Source organism: Pogoniulus pusillus, chromosome 8 (genome assembly GCF_015220805.1).
Source record: "Pogoniulus pusillus isolate bPogPus1 chromosome 8, bPogPus1.pri, whole genome shotgun sequence".
Lineage (NCBI taxonomy): Eukaryota > Metazoa > Chordata > Aves > Piciformes > Lybiidae > Pogoniulus > Pogoniulus pusillus.
In genome coordinates, this window is record NC_087271.1 from 3,586,544 (window position 1) to 3,601,584 (window position 15,041).

The 15,041-nt window shown below is 43.1% G+C and overlaps 1 protein-coding gene across 1 annotated transcript in view; it reads left to right on the plus strand.

Annotated features, from left to right (window-relative positions):
- Positions 1–15,041, plus strand: part of ATG4C (autophagy related 4C cysteine peptidase) — a 30,630-nt gene that overhangs the window by 6,780 nt on the left and 8,809 nt on the right. Inside the window, exons 4-9 of the mRNA XM_064147022.1 lie at positions 440–673; positions 4,224–4,554; positions 7,251–7,321; positions 8,759–8,895; positions 13,033–13,111; positions 13,803–13,879. Coding sequence (XP_064003092.1) covers positions 440–673; positions 4,224–4,554; positions 7,251–7,321; positions 8,759–8,895; positions 13,033–13,111; positions 13,803–13,879 — 929 coding nt within the window. The remainder of the gene's footprint in view (positions 1–439; positions 674–4,223; positions 4,555–7,250; positions 7,322–8,758; positions 8,896–13,032; positions 13,112–13,802; positions 13,880–15,041) is intronic.

The window sequence follows — 15,041 nt, forward strand, 5'->3', positions numbered from 1 at the left end:
CTGTTGGTGCTGTCATTTGCACTTTACTTCATTTACCTAGCAGTTGGAGATGTGCTTTCTAAAATCTTCTTACTGAAATGGTGACAGTAGCTATACAAAGAGTCACTACACCAACACCTTTGTTATCATTTCCAGTGTGTAGCTTTCTAAAAGATCTCTCTCTACTTGACCATCTACCTTTAGATGAATTAAGCAGCTGCTTACTTGCACGTCATTGATTCCACTGGCACAGTAATGCAGGCTGCACTGCTCCTCCTCATTTCATCTGGTACATTTTTTACTGGTTTAGCTTTCCAATTTTCTTGTATTTAAAGCAGTTGTTAATTTTTGGCAACTTTACCCTGCTTTTCTAATAGAATAGCTGTATGGTTTTTCACTCTTCTTCTAGTAACATAAGTGCCATACCAAGTTGTAAGTTGCATTGTGGTTTGCCTTACAGAATCTGGTGAACTCTCTGGAGATGGGTCCAACTTTGATGAAATCCCCACAGAGATTTCAGGAAGTGTTGAGGAGTTCCGTAAGGATTTTATCTCTCGAATATGGCTGACTTACAGAGAGGAATTTCCTCAGATCAAGGGATCTGCCTTAACAACAGACTGTGGGTGGGGCTGCACGCTGAGAACTGGTCAAATGTTGCTGGCTCAAGGTCTTATGCTTCATTTTCTTGGTAGAGGTAAGTTAGGAGAGAAGGTCTGGTTATTTGGCATGATAAATGTGGGTGTCGTGTAGATGGCGCGATGGTCTTTGTGTAGCCTAGGCCTGAAGTGGCCTGGGTTTGCTTCTAGACTTCTTCTCAGAAATGGTGAGAGTTGTCAACCTAGATCTAAGCATCCCACAAAACAGCCATCTGCAGGGAGTTTCATGGATGTGAGGATGTTATAAGACAGAGGTGACCATCTCCAGTGCTGTAAAACCAGAGGCTTCTAATGCACTGAGTGTGTGCAAGGAAATTGTTGCCCGCCCAGAGCAGCTTGGTGCTTTTTCACCAAGTCTCCAAGTGAACTTACCAGCCTCTGAAGGACCTGAGAGACTGAAAAACCTGAGGCTGTTTAGTCTGGACAAGAGCAGAAGACTGAGATGAAATCTTATCAATATATGCAAATATCTGAGGGGCGAGTGTCAGGTGGATGGGGCCAATTTCTTTTTGGTGGTCAGCAGCAATAACACAAGGAGCAACTGTTTCAAACTGGAACACAGAAGGTTTCACCTCGACATGAGAAACTTCTTTACAGTGAGGGTGTCAGAGCACTGGAGCAGGCTGCCCAGAGAGGCTGTGGATCTCCTTCTCTGGAGGCTTTCAAGACCTGCCTGGATGCATTCCTGTGCAAACTACCCTAGGGGATCCTGCCTTGGCAGGGAGTTGGACTCGATGATCTTTGGAGGTCTCCTCCAACCTCTAAAGTTGTATAATTCTGTGTAATTAATACAGGAATTGTTTCGTTGTATCAGAGCAGTGTTAGCTGTCCCACTCCTCAGTATCCCCTTGTCCAGAAATGGAAGTCTGAGATAGGAAGGTACTGGAAACTCCACAGAAGTGAACTGTGAAGTAAAATGCTACCAAAAACTTGTGATCCTGTACCCAGATGTTGTTATTATCCATCCAAGTGTCCAATTCTCTTAAAACTTGCTCATTTCTTGGACTCAAGATGTGGAAAAGAGTTCCCCAGCTCATAGCTGTGGGCTATGGCAAAAGTGAGGTTATTTTATCAGTTTTAAAGTTGTACATTATTCAGTTTCTTCTAGTACTACTACACTCAGTTAATTGAGGGCTTCTAATCTAACTTTAATACATCATTCTTTGTGTGGAAATTCTCACTACTCATTTCTCACTACTTCATTTCCTCCCTCTCACCATGTACTTAGAGAGGAACTTCCCTTTTTTGCTTCAAAATACTCCCAGTCACAGCTGTTGGAAAAAAGTAGCCTTAGGAGACTTGGAACATTTTCTGCCTGCAAAGGCTAAGCTTGCATGTCCCTCCCTGTCCTCCCGTGCTAAGCCATGTCCTGCACAGAGGTATTTATGGTTCTCAGAGTGAATCACCTTTTCTCTCCACTCTCTTCTCAATCCCTTTCAACCAATTGATCATGTCCTCTCTCACCACTGCTTGTCAGAACAATGCAAAACACGGGGCTGAAGCCACCCAGGCACTTTAGTTAGAGAGCAGACTGCACTGTTTACTCAGCCATTTGTTGGATCTCAAGAATACTTGAGCAGAAGATGGTTCTGAAAGCCTGTTTTGATAAGGCTTTGTACTTTCTGTGCAAACATGATGTAAGCTGTGAGCACAGTCCCCAACCAGCTGCATCACAAAGTCGTCTTTCTTGCCAGTGCCATGACTGAGCTGTCAGATTGGCTTACTGAATGTTCCTTTTGCTGTAGATATTGAAGCCATAAAACATTCATTAGCCTTTTCAACTGACTGCAAATAGCAAAACCTCTGAAAATACTTCTGCTGAGAACACAAATCCCTTAAATAGAACTTTTGTTATACATCCATTTAAAAAAATAAGATTAGAAATCTGCTCAGAAGCCTGCCTGTGAGCAGCAATGTCTTATGGCTCATTCTGAAGTACCCCCAAACAAAAAAGCCCCAGGTCTATGTCCTTTAAATCCATGGTTGCACAGAATTCCTCACCCTGTCCCCCCCATGCACCCTCATTTGGAAGGCTGTTTGGTGATTCCAGAGTGCTGGTGTTTCTGGGGCAATCCAAATGCATAGAAAACTGGAATATGTAGGTCTTCCTGGACTACTTTTCTCATCACCTACTCTTCTGACAGCTGGTGAATTATCTTTTGAAAAGCTTTTTATGAGGTCTGGGTAGCTTTTGAACCGTGTTTAAGTGTTTGCATGAAGTTTTTCATCGCTGGTTGCTCTTTTCCCAGAGATGTTTTCATTCTGGTTTAATGGTATTGTTTCTGTTACAAAGCAAAGCTTCACTGCAGTTCCTACCTGGAATACTTCCACTGCTATGTGGAATGTTCCAGATATTCCTGAATGATGTTGTAAATGAGGTTTTATTTGAAATGTGAAGGTACTGGGAAGTTTTACTTTGAAATGCCAATGCTTAAGATGCTGATTTAAATGTGAGGCTGGCAGTGCAGAAATAGCAAGGCCTGTGATGTTGTTATGTTGGGTTTCTGCATCTGCCAGAGTCTGCAGGGAAAAACTAACATGAGGTTTCACTGTGGAGTGCCACTTGTGGTCAGAGGCATTCATGTGGGGTGATTATCACACTGTAAAAGTGGGCAACAATGATCATTCTGGAGAAGAGGAGGCTTCATTGCTGTCTACCACTCCCTGAAGGGAGGCTGTAGCCAGGTACGGGTTGGTCTCTTCTCCCAGGCAACCAGCAACAGAATAAGTTGAGACACAGTCTCAAGTTGTGCCAGGGGAGGTCTAGGCTGGATGTTAGGAGGAAGTTGTTGGCAGAGAGAGTGATTGGCATTGGAATGGGCTGCCCAGGGAGGTGGTGGAGTCGCTGTCCCTGGAGGTGTTGAAGCAAAGCCTGGCTGAGGCACTTAGTGCCATGGTCTGGTTGGTTGGCCAGGGCTGGGTGCTAGGTTGGACTGGATGATGTTGGAGGTCTCTTCCAACCTGGTTGATGCTATGATTCTATGAAAGGAGGCTGGCTGTCTACAGCTGCCTTAAAGGAGCTTGGAGGTAGGTTGGTCTTTTCTCCCTAGTAACAAGTGATAGGAGATGTCCTTAAGTTGCATCAAGATTGGACATTAGAAAAAAATTCCTCACTGAAGGGGTTCTCAAATACTGGAACAGGCTCCTTTTGGGCAGTATTTGAATCCCCTTAGAATCAACCTGGGATAAGGTAGAGGGGTGGAAAGAAGATGGAAGGGTGGTTGGGAGCCCCTCCTGGGGACTCTGGTTTCTGGGAGGGCTGCTGTGTTTCCCTATTACTTTTAACTTGCCTATTTCTGTCTGTAGCTGTAGACACTTGGTGCCATGGTGTAGCCTTGAGCTCTGTGGTAAAGGTTTGGACTTGATGATCCATGAGGTCTCTTCCAACCTTGGTGGTACTGTGATATTTGTAATATATTGTAACTACCTGCTTGTACATTGTGCTTAGCTGTGAAGAGAAACCTCCAACCCTTAACTTCCAGCTGGCTGAGTACAGTCTGGGCGGTTGTAAAGGGGGGGGGCAGGGAACTCCCAAACCAAAATGATAAGATTTTAGCTGCATATACATCTTAACCTGTCTTGCTGCAGCCTGGGTCTGGCCAGATGCGTTGGACATGGACAGTGCAGACGCTGAGTCGTGGACAGCTCACACAGTGAAGAAGCTGACGGCGTCGTTGGAGGCGTCGCTTACAGCAGAGAGAGAGCCCAAGCTCCTGCCGCATCCCCGGCGCCCGGCGGCGAAGAGGAGCTGCGACGACAGCGAAAGGAGGAATGAAGCCTACCACAGGAAGATCATCTCTTGGTTTGGCGACTGTCCGCTGGCAGCCTTCGGCTTGCATCAGCTGATCGAGCACGGGAAGAAGTCTGGGAAAGCGGCGGGAGATTGGTACGGGCCTGCAGTTGTGGCGCACATTTTAAGGTAAAAAAGGCCTTTGTGCTTTGTGCTTACTGTGCCTGACACATGGAGAAGCAGTTCAAACTGTCCTGAGGTTACTGCAGCAGCTGAGTGCTGATTATTTGCTTTGTCAAATGTCTATGGAGTAGCAATTCTGGGGATCTACTATCACAGTATCACCAAGGTTGGAAGAGACCTCACAGATCATCAAGTCCAACCTGCTACCACAGAGCTCAAGGCCAGACCATGGCACCAAGTGCCACGTCCAATCCTGCCTTGAACAGCCCCAGGGACGGCGACTCCACCACCTCCCCGGGCAGCCCATTCCAGTGTCCAATGACTCTCTCAGTGAAGAACTTTCTCCTCACCTCCAGTCTAAATTTCCCCTGGCACAGCCTGAGGCTGTGTCCTCTTGTTCTGGTGCTGGCCACCTGAGAGAAGAGAGCAACCTCCTCCTGGCCACAGCCTCCCCTCAGGTAGTTGTAGACAGCAATAAGGTCTGCCCTGAGCCTCCTCTTCTCCAGGCTAACCAATCCCAGCTCCCTCAGCCTCTCCTCGTAGGGCTGTGCTCAAGGCCTCTCCCCAGCCTCGTCGCCCTTCTCTGGACACGCTCAAGCATCTCAGTGTCCTTCTTAAATAGATAGGATTGTCCTGCTCTGGCAAGGGAGTTGGACTCGATGATCTCCTTGGGTCCCTTCCAACCCCTAACATCCTGTGATCTTTGGAGGTGGGGAGGGAAGGAGCAGTGGGTGCAGGAACTGAAGTCTGAGCTTTTCTTCAGTCTTATTTCAGGCAAAACCTTATACTCTTGTTTTACCTGGGACTTCTGCTGCCCAGAGAACCTCTCCCAAACCTGAGCTTTGAGCAGAGCTACATTTAATGAAAGCCTTACCACTCTTTCAACCTTGGAACATGCATAACATTAGAGATTTCCCCCCCCCCCCTTTTTAATACTGTAACCTGGGGGCTGTAATGTACTGATAGTGTAATGAAATGTCAGAGCTAAAATTGATGTTTTCAGCATTTCTTTGCACACATCAAATTCTTGGGAAACTGTAAATGTATGGGACTATTAATATTATAATTACATCACAGTAAAAGTAAAGGGTCTGTGACATTCAGTGTGGTTCAAAAAAAAAGTCTAAAGTCAAATTTCTCCACAGGATGTGCCTTTAGATGCAATTTCTTTCAATAGCACTGATTTTTTTTTGTTTTGATTTGATTTGTTGGGGTTTTTTTATGGCTTGATATGCTTATTTCTTAGTGGAGTCCTGTGTATCTATAAGAAGACTCACTAATAAGTCCTTTAAGCAGCAGAAGCCCAAGTTCATACATTTTATATGTCTGTGAGTGGAAGAAATTGGTATTTAAGCATAAAAGTATATTAATCTTAAATGAATCTGTGCTGAAATAAAGAGGTACAGCAGCAGAAGTCAAAGTTTGTGTGTTCTATCTATGTTCCTATGTGTAAATAGAAGAGCTTGCTATTTATCACAGAATCAGTCAGGGTTGGGAGGAACCACAAGGATCATCTAGTTCCAACCCCCTTGCCATGGGCAGGGACACCCTACCCTTGACCAGGTTGGCCACAGCTGGGGAGGGATTTTTTAGGTTATCAGGTAGTGACAGGACTAGGGGGAATGGAGCAAAGCAGGACATTTAGACTGGATCCTAGGAAGAAGTTCTTCAGTACAAGGGTGGTGAGACTCTAGAATAGGTTGTCCAGAGAGGTTGTGGATGTCTCCTCTCTAGAGGTGTTCAAAGTTAGGCTGGATGAGACCTTGAGCCTCTCATCCTAGTTGAGAGGAGTCCCTGGCCATGGCAGGGGGTTGGAGTAGATGATCTCCGAGGTCCCTTCCAAGCTGAGGCATTCTGTGATTGCTGCTAGGTCTCCCTGCTCTCTTACAGCAGCACTAACAATGTATAGCTCTCCCATAACAGGAGAATGACTGTATTAAATGACTCCTCAGGGTAGAGTGTGGAATAAAGGGATAGTGACCATTTAATGCAAGCCTGTGTTGAAGCCAGAGGCTCGTCTTCTCTCTAGCACATTTTAATTTCTTCATTTTCTTTTAGTTTTGAGGCCTATTATTCCTCCTCTTTTGAGGCTAGCCCACTCCTGCAGTTACCTTGTTGATATTTTCATGGCCTAGCCTTTATTTCAACAAGCAGTGCTCATTTGTGGTTAGTTCTGTGAACAGAGGTCAACTAAAGAGATCTGTTGAGTTAAAAAGAATGGTTTGGTCTGCATATTTAGCTTTAAATATCCCAATATACATGGCAGAAAATTGTGATGGTATAAACAGAAAGAAACTGGGTAAGGAATATGACTTTTGTTGTATGTTAATGTGTTTGGTTTGGTCTTTTTTTGTGGGAGTTTCATTGAATTTTCTAACTAGCCATATGTTGTCATCTTAGCTTGGGAAAACCAGGTTGCCATACACACAGGATCTTGGTATCCAGTCTTTAAAAGCAAACAGCCACCACCCTCAGCCCTATTTGTATTTATCAGGAGTAGAGAAAAACAAGGAAAATGGATAAGAATTGGTTTATCAGGAATGGATAAACCCTAAAGCAACCAAACAGAAAAAAAACATCCCAAAGCAACAATCCCCCAACAACAAACAGACAAAACCAACCTGTTCCTAAAAGTCAAATAATTTAACTGTTCATTTCTGTAAAGCCAAAGATGAGTGAAATGGTTTTGTGTTTGTGCTTAGAAAAGCTGTTGAAGAAGCAAGAGACCCTGAGCTGCAAGGAGTAACAGTCTATGTTGCTCAGGATTGCACAGGTAAACGTTGTGATTATGTCAATGTTTGCAAATGGTTTAGATGCTTTTTGTGCCTTTCAGTAAGCAGTTGGCCACAGAGCTCTGAAGGGAAGAAATAAACCCTAAAAATTGAGCTTATGGAGGCAAAGGGATTCTTGGTGCAGGCAGAACTTGGTTCTTTTTGAGAATTAGGTCTCATATGTTGCTTGTTTGGTATCTTCTAGTGGAAGATAATGGAATTCCAAACTCAAAAATCCCAACTCTCTTCTTATGATCTTCTTTTGTACTTTTTTGTTTGGCCTGGAATCAGTTAGTAATTTGGTTTGCTCTCCCTTTAACGTTGTTTGAGCTATAAGCTACTAAGCCCTTCCATAGCTTACTAAAAATGACCCCCCAAAACCAACCAACCAGCTGACAAATACTTCAGTTAGGTTTGTCATTTACATTTTATCTATCTCTTGCACCACAGGATTCTCTTTTACCCATTTTTCTAGTGGGGGAAAAAAACCATTCTGCCAGTCTGTTAGACTAGTAAGAAGAGATTTTGGCTTGGAGCTCAAAAATATGAGCAGGATATTAAGCCTGAGTCATTGGTAACCTTTCTTCTGCTTCAGCATGGTATTTTAAGTAATCAACAACAGGCAGAGGAGTTTTGAGCTCTGGGTGTTCAGGAGCAGAACATGGTGACAAAATAAGCTAAACACATGGTAAAGCTTCACACTAATGACTACAGTCCTCCAGATGTAACACAACATATTAACTTCAGTAGCCATGCTGAGCTGCCCAAAATTTTAGTTGTGTCTTAACTGATCTTGGGGTAGGAGAGACAAGACTGACACCCCTGGGCAATCAGTCAAACTGGTTTAAAGAGACACTGTTTAATCATAGCCTACAAACCACTTTCATTTGACTTACAATGGCAGCAGAAACTTAAAAGTGTATTAATTTTTCACTGCTTTGTTCTGGTGATGATTTTCACATCTCAGACTGGAGGCAGTTGGACTAGATGACCTTTGGAGGTCCCTTCTAGCCCAAACCATTCTATGATCATGGTTTTTCACTCGTTTCCAGTGACCATCTTGTGTTAACTTTAGACATTGCCCCCAAAATCACTTATCCTTTTTAACCAGTAAATGTTGCTCTTACTTTTAGGCTTTCATGTTTTAAACTGCTCCTTTTTAGAAGACATTTATTTGAAGTGAATAAACATTTAGTGGCTTTCTCCTAACCTGCCCCTTCTGCATTGCCTTGGCAAATGTGAGCATTCTCCAAAACACTGCTGGAAATCAGGAGGCATAACCACAATTTTCAGCAGAGTCAGTGAAGAGTTGTGTTTGGGGAGGGCAGCAGGATTTGGAAGGACTGGAGCTTGAGTTTGTCAAAGCAAGTGGTGCCAAGCTGTAGCTGTGTCTCTGTGTTGGATTTTAAATACCAATCTTCCCATGTGTCTCCTTTCAGTCTACAGTTCAGATGTTATTGACAGACAGTGTTCTTTTATGGATTCTGGAAAAGCAGCCACAAAAGCTGTGATTATATTAGTTCCTGTGAGACTCGGTGGAGAGAGAACAAACACGGACTACTTAGAGTTTGTAAAGGTAGGAAATGAGAGTTCAATCACTTTTCAGCTAGCAGCACTTAGGCGCTATGAGAAGCGACTTCACGACGGTAATCTTCTACCTATTAAATCTGTGGTGGTGATTTTACAGTTGAAGGTTGTAAAGTTTGACTTTACAGATTTTAAATTTCCCTATTACAAGATCAGACATAATTGCAGAGCACACCATGTCCCCTGGTGAAGCAGTGATAACTGGCCTGCTCCTAAAGCCGCTACCTGGAAAGACATTAAGGCAGCTGCTCAAATTCCAACTGCTCATTTAGTTACATATGCTGTTAGACTTGGGCCATATTAAGCATCAGTCAGCATTTTAAAATATAAATATACTAAATCCCTTCTTCTGTTTCTTAGCTTCTTAAATGTCAAATGGTTTAAGGTCGTTCCTTGCCTGTTCTCCCCATTTTCTTTTCTCTTTTTCTTCCCCTTAAATAGAGAGGATATAAATGTTGGATACCTTAAGTCACTACTTCAAGGGTCTGTTTTGTTTTAACACTGAGCATTAAGTGGAATATTTCTAAGCACAGTGATGGAGGAGTAGCAAGCAGGTCTCCCCATTTTCTTTTCTCTTTTTCTTCCCCTTAAATAGAGAGGATAGAAGTTTTGGATACCTGAAGTCACTGCTTCAAGGGTTTGGTTTTTTTAACACTCTGGGCATTAAGAGGACTATTTCTAAGCACAGTGATGCAGGAGTAGCAAGCAGTGCTCCCCATTTTCTTTTCTCTTTTTCTTCCCCTTAAATAGAGAAGATATACATTTTGGATACCTTAAATCACTACTTCAAGGGTCTGTTTTGTTTTAACACTGAGCATTAAGTGGAATATTTCTAAGCACAGTGATGCAGGAGTAGCAAGCAGGTCTTCCCATTTTCTTTTCTCTTTTTCTCCCCCTTAAATAGAGAGGATAGAAGTTTTGGATACCTGAAGTCACTGCTTCAAGGGTCTGGTTTTTTTAATACTCTGGGCATTAAGAGGACTATTTCTAAGCACAGTGATGCAGGAGTAGCAAGCAGTGCTCCCCATTTTCTTTTCTCTTTTTCTTCCCCTTAAATAGAGAAGATATACATTTTGGATACCTTAAGTCACTACTTCAAGGGTTTGTTTTTTTTAACACTCTGAGCATTAAGAGGACTATTTCTAAGCACAGTGATGCAGGAGTAGCAAGCAGTCACCATAAAATTAACTGGGAAAAGTGAAACTCAAGGAGAAGGCAGAGGGGAGGAAGGGTCTATGCTGCCTTCTGATGTTTTTTTCAGCAGAGATTCTGTATATGGTGCTGGCACCTGAGGGTGTTCTGTAATCCCACCTCTTGAGCACAAGAATGCTTCTCCTAGCCCTGTTGCTGTATTATCATTGCCCATGCTGCTGTTTGTCTTTTAGATTCTTGCTTTGCTTTATAAAGTACCTTAATGTAGTAGCATCAACAAAATCTGAGAGTCAATATCTTCCTTTTACTTTGTAACTACCTCTTCTCTGTAGAATTTCAGCTAAAGCTTGTTTTTTAGTGTCATGGAGAGACAAAGCTATGAAGCCTTTTCTTTTCATTGGTTTTCTTTCCTGCAGCTTTTTCTTGTCTTTTCAGACAGTTGATTTTGGAGAAGTTTTCTATTGTGTCTCAGTTAGGATGAGCCTGTGGTCTCTCAGACATGATCTACAGCAATCTTACTTGATTTTCAGTGTTAGGTGCAGAAAACTCCTGGAACCAGTCAGGTGCAGGAAAACACACAGTGCCTGCACTCGTAAGCTACCACACTTGCTGCTGCGACTTGCCTACAGCTTTCTCAACTGTGTGAAAGAGCTGGAGTCGCTTCTGACTTTTATTGCTGACAGGTAGCTGTGCCTACTTTTACTCTGCAGAGGCTTTCACCATTTAGCTCTCAAAACCCCTCTTTTGCCAGAGTGAAATACGTTTGCATGGCACTGAGCTTCATACCAGAGTAATCTTGTCTCAGCTTGCCTTGTACAACTCACCAGGGTGGTTTCTGCTGCTCATTTACCAAGCTGGGTGCTGCCTTCTGCAGCCTCTTACAACAGGGATTGTGATAAGAGAGCTTTCAATTGCATGTATTAGTCGCTCTCTTGAGTGTCCACAAGAAGTGACTGCATTTCTTGGGGTCTGGATTTAAGTTAAAAATGCAGATTTCAGAATGTAGTACAAGAGGTCATTTTTACAGAGGATTTTATATTTATGACTGAAAATGGATACATTTTTTATCATTCACTTCTACAAGACAATTCCCTTACACAGTTATTCATTACTCAGAGTAGCTTTGCTCCCTTTCTCCTTCCTTGGCAGAGGTTGTGCCTGCCTTAATCTGTTTCAGCCTTTCCCTCGGATCTGCCTGAAGCTTCTGTATACTGCTCAGCCATGGAGGAGTGTTTTCTACAAAAACCTCCTCAGTCTTATTTTAAATAAGCAGCACTTTGTCCTGACCCCTGTAAACCATGCTGAAGCTGCCTTGGTTAGCATCTCAGGTGAGCAGCACAAGAGATTTTGTTATGTTCTATTACTTTATCACTGTCTAAGCAGAGAACATTTTCTCTCGAGGAGCTTTGCTCCTGTTAGGACATGAAATATCAATCATTTTGTTGAGAGAAATTTTCCCTGCTTATACAATGATAATGTAATGGTTCTACTTTTAATGGTTTGATCTCCTAGAGGAGAGGATATAGATGTGACTGCCAGCTAATGGAGATTTCACTTTAGCTCAACTGATGGTCTGCTGGATTGCTGTCCCGGTTTGGGCCAGCGTCCAAGTTTTTGGACCCAGCAGTCGTCTGGTGCCGTGAGGAAAGCACTGTGATTTATGGATGTTTAAAGGCTGTTCAGTTTTCAGAGTATTTAATGGTCCTGGGCTTCAGTTGCATTAGAACAGTTGGGCTCAGCTTTCCAAAGTGCTCAGTGTTGGCAAAAATTCATCTCCCGATGGAGTTGGTGGGATATAACTAATGGAGAACAGTCTGAAGCCAAGACTGAATATTCACAAAAATCCTAATGTCCTAATGAGCCCTGGTAAGAAACAGCCTCATGAATGCCAGAGAAGTAGAAATATCTTTAAGGGAGAGGGAAGTCCTCTGTGCCTTCTTCCGTTCCTTCGCTAGGGGCTTTTAAGGGAGGAATGATCAAGGGTGATTTCTTTGGTGTCTGTTGCCTGTGACTGCATCCAGAGCTTATGGGTGATAGAGAAATTTCAGTCAGTTGAATTACTGCAGTGTTCTTACCTTGGCAAAATCGCATGGATGCAGGTAAATCCCTCTCCCCAGTCAGAAGAATCATCATTTCATTATGCAGTGACAGATCTCCCAGGTTTGTGTGCTAGCTTGGGCAGGTGTGTTACAGAACCCAGCTCGCTGCAGCCTGAATGAGCAGAAACAGGCTGGCAGTACTGGTGTGACTGCCTCTTTCTCTTCTTAGCACCCTCTAGCTTTGCTGTGGCTGGTAGAATTCTTCCTTGACACCTCCAGACTGGAATGATTCCTGGTTTTGCCCCACGTCCCCCCTGAAATCCTATTAGCTGTGTTTGCAGCGTCTCTCTCTCCAAGTTTCTACGTACTGATGGCTCTGACTCCTCTACCCTCACAGTCAACATCCAGTAAGATTTATAGGCCTTGTCTTCTGTGTGTCTCTCTCTCCTCCCGTATTTTGGGCTGCTGTTTTTAGAGCTGTATCTTGTAATTACTCTTGCTTCAACTGGCATTTTTCCCTATGATGTGAAAGTTCACACTCTAGACAGATTTCTACATTTGAATGCAAAAAGAAGAGAGCCCTCAGGGCCACAGGGATGTAAATGAATATGAACTCTGTAAATCTGAATACTTGGACACCTTTTGACTAAGCAACTTGTGCTCGGCTTCTATGACATTAGGCTTTGTTTCTTCCCTCAAAATGACCCTGCCAATTCTCTCAGGGGATGGGCAGCTCATGAAAGAAAAGAGAAAAGCTTGTTGGGAATATCTGGTGGTGTTTTCACTTGGGGCAGCTGTAAGCTTCTAAAAAATTGAGTCAAGCCTCAGAAAGTCATGAAGAAAAGAAAAAAGGCAAAGAAAGAGCAAATATTTTAATTGCACTTAATGCTTTGCCTGTTTACCACTGTCCTAATGGTTTCTTGTTCTTGTTGTAGGGAATTTTAAGCCTCGAGTATTGTGTTGGCATTATCGGTGGCAGACCCAAGCAGTCGTATTACTTTGCTGGATTTCAAGGTTAGTGTTTTAATGTGTTATGGCTCTTCAATATTTTTGCTTTAAGAGTTAGGAAGTTAATATGGAGCCAGTGGGGAAAGAGCATGATTAAAATAGCAAAATGAGTACCTTATTAATTCATCATATCTACCCAAGTTCAGTCATTTGTCATTTACCCCATACAGTAATTGGATTCTGGAAAATGTACATTTAATTTCCTTTGTTGCACAAACAAGGCATAATTTATCTGTTTCACCCAACTTCAAGAGCCTTTGCTGCTACTGTCTGGCAGTTCTTATTTACATATTTACTTTTTCCACTAGTTTTAAGTGGTGTTAGTTGATCCTTAAATGACAAGCAATATATTCTCCCTGTCAGGGTGAAGCAGCACAATGCATTTTTCATCCCCAAACTCCAGAATATAATTGTCTGTTTGTAAAAGTAATTTTATCACCAAAAATTAAATGACAGCCTCATCACTTTATAAAAATTCTGCTTATACAAGCATATTTGATTATGCAAAAGTTAATCTGGCCTGCAAAAACCTATGCTGCAGTCAATGAATATCAGCCTGGCAAGCAGTTACTTGCTGGCTCTTTTTCCCCCCCCTCCCTTTTTTTTTCCCCTAGCTGTTCTGCATAGAAATTGGATTGTAAGCAGTGTAATAATAAGGTGTTTTTTGAATTACTTGTCTTCTGTTTTGTCCTTGTAGATGACAGTTTGATTTACATGGATCCTCATTACTGCCAATCTTTTGTAGATGTCAGCATAAAGGATTTCCCTCTTGAGGTAGTATGGATATAGACCTGGCACTGTTTTCTTCCCATATGAATCAAACACTAATTATTTAGCAATGTTCTAGCTAGCTGCATCTTTATGGCTTTACAGTTACAAGTTATTTATCAAAGTTCTGCCCTTCTTTATAGGCCTATAATCATCAGAATGACCAGAGGTTAAAAACTCAACATGGGGATTTAATTTTTACTTCATTAATTTTCATCTGGTTAGTTTTAATGATCAGATAACCTCAAAAATAGATCATCACTTCATTAAAGTCAGTCTCCATCCAAGAAAATAGACAATATTTCCAGTACTTAAACCTGAATTATTTGGATTTGGTTTTCCTGCTTTGTCTTTTTGGTCAGTTTTGGTTTATTTTAAATCCAAGTTGCAGTCAACATCAGAGAGTCAGTCAGGGTTGGAAGGGGCCACAAGGATCATCTAGTTCCAAACCCTCTGCCACGGGTCCAGGGACACCCTACCCTAGATCAGGCTGCCCACAACCTCATCCAGCCTGGCCTTAAACACCTCCAGCCATGGGGCCTCAACCACCTCCCTGGGCAGCCCATTCCAATGCCAATCATTCTCTCTGCCAACAATTTCCTCCTAACATCCAGCTTAGACCTCCTCCAGTACAACCTGAGACTGTGTCCCCTTGTTCTGTTGCTGGGTGCCTGGGAGAAGAGACCAACTCCACCTGGCTACAGCCTCCCTTCAGGTAGTTGTAGACAGCAATGAGGTCTGCCCTGAGCCTCCTCTGCTGCAGGCTGCACACCCCCAGCTCCCTCAGCCTCTCCTCACAGGGCTATGCTCCAGGCCCCTCACCAGCTTTGGCGCCCTCTGCTGGACACCTTCCAGCACCTCAACATCTCTCTTGAATTGAGGAGCCCACAACTGGACACAGCACTCAAGGTGTGGCCTGAGCAGTGCTGAGTACAGGGGCAGAAGAACCTCCCTTGTCCTGCTGGCCACACTGCTCCTGTGTTCCACTGACAATAGGTATTTCCATTGAGAACAGATAGAGGTGAAGGAGGTTATTAAAGAACTCAATTTAGAAGTACCATAGGAAAACATTATCAGTTGCAGAAGTAAGCAATAGCTGCAGTACTCACAGGAGCAGGACTTGGTGCCATTCATACAAACTTGCTTTGATCTTGTGTCCAAATTCTAC